General features: G+C 43.1%; 1 protein-coding gene across 1 annotated transcript in view; it reads right to left on the bottom strand.

Moving 5' to 3' along the window:
* Positions 1–7,526, bottom strand: part of LOC109301102 (bifunctional heparan sulfate N-deacetylase/N-sulfotransferase 3) — a 176,865-nt gene that overhangs the window by 58,652 nt on the left and 110,687 nt on the right. The window contains exon 7 of the mRNA XM_019522025.1: positions 5,235–5,363. Within this exon, the coding sequence (XP_019377570.1) occupies positions 5,235–5,363 (129 nt within the window). The remainder of the gene's footprint in view (positions 1–5,234; positions 5,364–7,526) is intronic.

Here is a 7,526-nt window from a genome sequence, read left to right as displayed (position 1 = left end):
ATCTCAAACTGTTAAAAGCAAAACTCATATCACTTGTGTGTGTTAAGGCAGATGGGATAAATGCAGCAGGGATGGCAGCCCCTCATGCAGGCATGAGGCCTGCCAGGTTTTAGGCAGCCTGGTGTAGCGGTTGCTCTGAAAGTGCACCTCAAAGTTCTGAAAGCAAATAAAAAAAGCAAATAGGTGTGGATGGAGTGAGGAGGGTGGCACTCACTGTATCTGCTGGTGGAGCTCAGGGAACCCCAGCAGTGGGAGGTTCACTTTCAGGAATACCAGCTGGTCCACCAAACCAGGATCCAAGCAGATGCGATGGGGTGTCACTACATTTCCAACAATGCTGAACACCCTCTCACATGGAACACTGGTTGGTGGACAGAACAGGTGTTCTCGAGCAACCATGGCCAGATCCTGCCACACCTGGCTGCAGGGTGCCCAACAGGCCAAGGGATCACAGTGCAATGGCTCCACATCCTCAGTGAGATAGGTAGCCACCAAGGCCTCTGTGCAACCTGCCTGATGGTGGGGTCTGGTGCCTCTGGACCTCAACATTGAAGCCATGCTGTTGGCCCACATTAGCAGCGGCTGTGGAAGAAGAGATTGGCTTGTGGTTGGAGTGCTGGCATAGAAAAGCAAATCCACCTCTTCCACATCCCCTCACCTCTGCCCTTCTGCCTACATGACTCTGTTCACCAGCACCTCCATCCAGTGATCTAGGGTTTTGCTGCTGCAGATGTTCCCCTTCACCCTCAGGTTGCACATACCCACCAGCACATGGACCATACTGGATCCAGCCATTTTTTGATGCCCTCCTTCAGTCGCTTCACCAGTGCCTGCACCTCTAGTGAAAGTGGCTTGCCTCAGCCAGGAACAATGATCCCCTGGAACTTTTCAATTTCATTCTCAAGCTCCTTCACTACAGGGATCACCTGGTTAAGGAGGGCATCACCAGCGCTGACACTCTTGGTGGCCTTGAGGAATGGTTTGAGGACCACCAAGATCTGGGAGATGGTATCCATTTTGCTATGGGGGCCACTGATCCCAATCTCCCCAACCAAGGCCATCTTATGGATGGCCTTCTGTTGCTCATCCAGCCTTTCCAGCATCAGGTATGTGGAGTTCCACTGAGCCTCCACATCCTGCATGATTTTGTGCTGTGGGATGCTCAGCTCTGCCCGTTTGTTCCGCAGCATCTTGCCCACTTTGATGTTTCAATGGAAGTAGCCCACCACCTTCCTGAATTTCGAAATGAGCTGGCTGATAGTGATGGTGCCGTCACCAGGAGCCCTGTCCCCCTCTAAGGCATCCCTGACTTCTACGAGGTGGAACTTGTGTGCCACAAGTTGGCATCATGCACCGCCTTGATCATATTGGCCCTGTTGTCAGTGGCCATGAACCCACAGGTGAGTTCACCCTGCCCAACGAGCCACTCCTGCACCATGCAGTTCATGGTCATCATAATCTCCCTGACTGTGTGGGACTCATCCATCACCTCCGCTTGAAGGAGAGCCTACCGATGCTGATTGCACCAGTGCCCTGTGAGGAAGAGGTAGGCATGATATCCACCTCAGCTGCTCTAGATGTCCTAAGTGAAGTGCAAGGCTACCAGTGGACTTGCCTTCCACAGCTCCTCTCTCAAGTACTCCCTGAATGCCTCATAGAGGGAGGGCACTATCGTCCTGCTAAAGGTGGTGCATGCAGACACTTGGTAGAATGTGGCCACGAGCACTATGAGCCGCCTGAACCCCGGGCGCTTAACAAAGGAGAAGGGCTGGCCATCCAGAGCAAGCATCTCCCCAGTGCTCTGGGTGATCTCGATCACCTTTGGAACACACATCTCATTGTCTCTGCCTTTCCCCCACTGGTCCAGGGATGGGGGCTTTGGAGTGCGAGGGGGACTTATTTTTCGGCATGCTCCCACTGGTGCTAAGCTGAGAAGGAAAAAGGGCATGGGGGTGCTGCCTCCTGAGATGCAGCAGCATTGCCGTGGTGAAGTGTTTCACCTCCTTGCCCCAGATGATCCGTCTTCAGCAGTGCTGGCAGGTAGCATACCTGGGATCATCTGCCACTTCAAAATGATCCCACGCTATACTACCCACCGACTGCCAGGAAAGACGATACATCTATGTTTGGGGCGGGGGGACCTTACAGCTCTCCCTCTGCCCCCTCTCCCTCCCCTGACAGAAGACCTGGCACCTGCCTTTCCAGCTCACTTCATAATGTTTGGTGTGCTGTAAAGTGTGTGTGTGTGTGTGTGTGTGCGCGCGCGCGCACACACACACATGTGTAATACATGCTCATTTCTTGCACAGTGATGACACACTGTCAGGGAAAACAAAGATTTATTTTTGTTGTGGGGAAAGAATCAAGACAGACTAACAAGAACAAATAAGAGGATTTGGGGGGAAGAGTAAGTTGAAAGGAATGGATAGGGATAACAATAAGGACTGTAGGCAAGGGTAAGTAGGAAAGGATTGGATACAACTTACAAGAAGAGAGACTAGCTAGCAAGAGACTACTTAGGAAGCCAGAGCCTTTCAGATGCTGCTGCTCCAAGACAGAGAGCTAAAAAAAGGCACAGATCAATTCAGACACAGCTTTATATGTTGTTTCAATGTCCCTCCCCCAGAGCACTGTGAATGGAAGGGAAATCAGAGAAAGATCACAGTCACTGGCCAGCTACAAGTGTCAATATCAGAGCAGTCTTTCCCCATCCTCATATATGGAAGATCACCCCATCCCCCCTCCCTCTTCTCAGTTTCTGTTTGCTGGAGGCCTTCTGAATCTCCAAATATCTCTGAATCGATTTGGAGGCTTCCGATTCAACTTGGACCTTTTAATGGGTCTCTCAATTCATTTCGGATTTGGAGATTTGGCCACCGAACCGGGCCAAATCTCCTCCAAATTGAATTGGCTACTGAAGCTTTGCACAGCCCTACCTATTATGTCAGAAGGCTGTTGCGTTGCCATATGCAGAGATTGTAAGCTTTTTTGGTGTAACAACTAATATTTTACCATACAAAATGGGGCCCAGATCCTTAGTGGTGGCCTCTATATACTACCATAATAAGATTGATGGAATTAATAATAAAATATATATGAAAAAAGGCACTGTTAAGTATATGGAAGGTATTTTGATTTTTTTCTTCCATTCCCAATTATCCAGCTAGAAAAAACTACAACTGAGGGAGCACATGTCCACATTTTGGCAAGGTACCAGAGTTCTGTGTAAGACCTACTAAACTCCTGAGAAGAGAGTTGTAGCAACTTTCTGTAGCACCTCTATTTTCACTGAAGCCTCCCTTCCAAAGTACTCACTTTGCTAAATTTATGGCCTACTGTGATGCCTAATATTTCATTTGTATCTGATGTTATTTCATTGCCTGAAAGTAAGAGCTAGAGCTACAGGCATCCTGAATTAGGGAGACTGCCGCTGTGCTCAAGAAGTGAGTTTTAATTTCTTAAATTCACTATGTAAACACTAAATATATAAAACAGAAACAAATGAATAAGTAAATATACACCCCTAAAATGATTAAAACTGATGTGCAAAAGAATTCCAGACTTCAAAAAAGACTTGTTTGCTGATTGTGAGTCTAATAATCCACAGTTACATTTTCCCTCTGGACTTCCACTGAAGAAGTTGGTATTAGAAGAGGGCACAATTCACAGATGAGGCCATGAATTTCAAAGGACCTGAAGTGTCCTAGGCTTCCCTAGGCTCCAGCTTTCATGGTTGGTTCTCCTTAAATTAATCATGCTATATCTTAGGCCCCTGCTACACACTGTATATACTATGCAATTAACTGGGTAATGGCACAATATATTTAGACCAGCCACACATGCAAAGTAATTATCGCACGATAAAAAGGACTACCCAGATATAAAAAGAGCCGACCAGTTATAATGTTAGTGCTTCAAAAAGTCTAACAATTTATATCTGGTACCTATCCAGCTTTAATTTGTGTGTATAGCATGGCCCTTATGTACATGTTTCTAACGCAACTGTAGCATTTGCCTCTTAACTCCAGTTCCCCTGAAACTGCATGCCAAACTTACCCAAGAACTGCAAGGTAGGAGTCTCATCTCAAGTCTTGATAAATCTGACCTAACCCAAGTCAATTGCAAAGCACTCCAAAGCACTATTTTAATTGTCAATATTCTGTAGTTTATAGCTGCTCTGTTTTTTTCCATCATGGATAAATGAAAGATTAAACAGACTGATTAACTGTGTGGTCCATTTAACTGGAACTTTGCTTTGAAGTTGCAATGAACTGTGCCTGTGAATCAGTAAATGAGAAATTCTCAGAAGGCACTGGAAAAGTCACTTCTTATTTCTGACTCCCCTAAACCAATTAATGTTTTTAACATTTATGACTGGGAATTCTCAGGAGTAGGATTTAAAGGACTTCACCTATGATATTTTTTGCAGGAACAAGAAGATTTCTTAACACATTAAATACTTTTAGAAATGAAATTCCTACTACATCTAAAAATACCAGAGCAAAACCAGGTAGACAGATGCTTCATTTTTAACTACTACACAGTTAACCATAGAGGCCACATCCAGATGAGCGCAGCTGTGTGGTATGTCATGCCACAGACATGTCTGTGGCACCACATACTGCACATTCAGTTGCCCTCTCGACTTCAAGGGAGAAGCATGGAGGGGTTTTCTGGCCCCTGAATATCCCACAGAAAAAAACGTGGAGTGGCGTGCATGCAGCTCAAAACCAGAGCTGGGCTAGTTGGAGTTGCACTGCGGCTGCTGGCCAGGCTCTGAATGGCAGAATTGCTGCTGCTGCAGCCCCAGGAGGCCCCCAGGACCCCAGGTAAGGCTGCTGGGACCAGCCCAGTGCTGGCCTCAGCCTCCCCTATCACCTCTGGGGTAACTTGCCGTGCACCAGAGTGTGCATGGCACAGACGTTCCCCAGGGATAACGAGCAATAATACAAGGTGTGCTGCCGCTAGTTGTCCCCTGAGAACGAACCATCTACATTGTGTGTGGACACTACCAAAGTGGGCAAAATAGAGTCTAAGCATCAATGATAACATCTTACAGTGGGCAGAATGGAGTGTAGTATCAAATATAACATTCTACAGTAGATCTGCACCATGCTAAACCTTAAACCTTAAAGGAAACTACTGCAAACCATGACAAATCAGTATTACTTAGGAGATCAGTTCTTAATTCAGCAAATGGCTCAATCGTTTTGAGAGATGGGTGTAGTACTTACTGGATTGAGGACAACTGTGAAGAACAACTCTCCACCTTGGATACTCTTGTCTAGTTCTTTTGGACCCCCAGGATACTCCTTGTAGAAAATGGTGTGAGTGAACAGACCACAAGTTTGCCTGGGGAGAACCTATGTAAGGATGGGGCAATCAAGAAAAATAATTCTCAAACCAAATTATATAATTCGTTTTGTATGATAGCAAGCTTAAGATAAACTTTACTGTTTGCCTTCCTTCATGTAAACCAATGATACTTAACCAGGCACCTTTGAAGGGTGCTGTGGGATGCAAAGAGGTAAGCCCAGACTCATCCCTAGCCACCTGTTCCTCCTTCTCCCCATCCTTCAGCCCTTGTATGCGGAAGTAAAATACTGCAAACAAATAAATTGTTTTTTAAAATGGGTGCTGCTGAATTAACAAAACTTATGGAAAGGTGCTTAAAGTCTAAAAATGCCAAGACCCACTGATGTAAACCATATGCAAGTTTGGCACTGCAACTTTGCCTGAAGTCAATAATTAGAAAGCCAGTTTAGCTAAGACCAAGGGAAATCTACAGATACAATAATACATAACAATACATATAATACATATTGAAACAAACAAGAAGTGTTTTTTGTATTATGGTGGAACCACAAGTCAAATCATGTGTTCCATAAATTCCTGGCTTTAATATATGAAACACAAAAAGTACTGTCAAAAACTCAGATGTAAATGAGTCTCCAAAAATATTTCTGTACTTGCAATATAATATAACAGTGCAGTGTTTTAAAGCTGTTCACTAATACTTCCCTAGTCCCTAAAGGTGAGGTCATAATTTGAAAAATTACTTTATAAAAAAAGGAGGAATATATTCTGTATTTATTGACTGCAGTTCATCTTCATTCATCTTTCCATTAAACAGTGTCTTTATCTAGTGCCAAACCTGGAATCTGAAAATCAAATAGTTTCTTCCTTGACAATAATAACTTTGCATTCAAATCTAATTTTGTTGATGATGCATAGGCTACAACAGGATTCAGTTCACACTCATTCAGCTGTGCCAGCTCTGCAAGTCTAATGACTGTAGAACACAGTACAAAGCTTATTTTTCTCACTAAGTGAGAATGTATGACTAAACGCTCAATGGGGTAAAAAGATATTATCTCACTTCATACTGCAGAACTGCCTTTGAAAAATTTCCTTTTCTCCCAAACTTGGAAAATATTTATGTGGGAAAGAGATGTATTTCAGATAGAACCAACATCTTAATGCTGAACTAATATCTATATTTCAAGTCCTTGTAGTTATCAACTTTCTGAGTCCAGTTTGACAAGTTTGCTGTATGCTAGATATGCTGTATGCTTAATAGACTTTTAAGGCCTAAAACTTTTCCTGCAAGTACCTTACTGAAAGAGACTGTCTTTGTATAAGTCTTTTTTGTGGCAATTTTTTTCAGCATCCTTCAAAGTCATGTATTCTACAATGAGCATAGACCATAAATCCCACTTAATCTTAAAATATATAGAATTCATTTTTTTTTATAATTATACACATGCTTTTTAAAATTCTCCTAGTTTCCCATACAAGATACCAGTGCAATTCTATACAAAGGTACGGAGCAAAGATATTGGGGGGATGGCAACTGCTTTCAATAAATCTTACATAATGACTTTATTACTGCATGTGTTCATCACTCCAAGCCTGCAGATGCAGAAAATTAATGCATTTGTTCTGAGGAACAGAAAGCCTGAGATTTTTGAGACAGGTGGTCTTATACTGATTGTTCTTGGTAAATTGATTTTCGGCCCAGCTATCCTGTTTTTCAAAGCTTATGTTAAACCTTATTAAATATGCGTCTTCAAAATGATATGTTTTTACAAAAATTTATGAAAAGAGATATTTGGAGAGTCCTCAGAATCAATCAACCCTATTCAAATTCTTCATGCCCCCTGAGCATATCTACAAATCTATTATTTTACTTACAGCTAATGCTCTGAGGAGAATAAGTTTGAGCTCAAATCTGTAGGGTGTCCATTTCTTCCCTGGCTGGCTGCAGATCATTTTAACAGACTTCTCCCAAAAATAGATCCATACATTAAATTTTGGAGTACTATTAATTAATTTGCTGAGAAAACTGGTATCTATGGTAACTCTTTAGGTCAATGCCATAATTACAAGATAAAGTACATGGAAGTCTTAACTAGTACTAATGCACCAGGCATCCTCTGAATCTCAGAACCCAGAATATAACATGGTATTAGACGTCAGTGATTGTTCTCCCTCCCTCGCTCTCATATACACACATTTAAAATGGA

Source organism: Gavialis gangeticus, unplaced genomic scaffold (genome assembly GCF_001723915.1).
Source record: "Gavialis gangeticus isolate Ggan-Ray unplaced genomic scaffold, GavGan_comp1, whole genome shotgun sequence".
Lineage (NCBI taxonomy): Eukaryota > Metazoa > Chordata > Crocodylia > Gavialidae > Gavialis > Gavialis gangeticus.
This window is presented reverse-complemented; position numbering and strand designations above follow the sequence as displayed.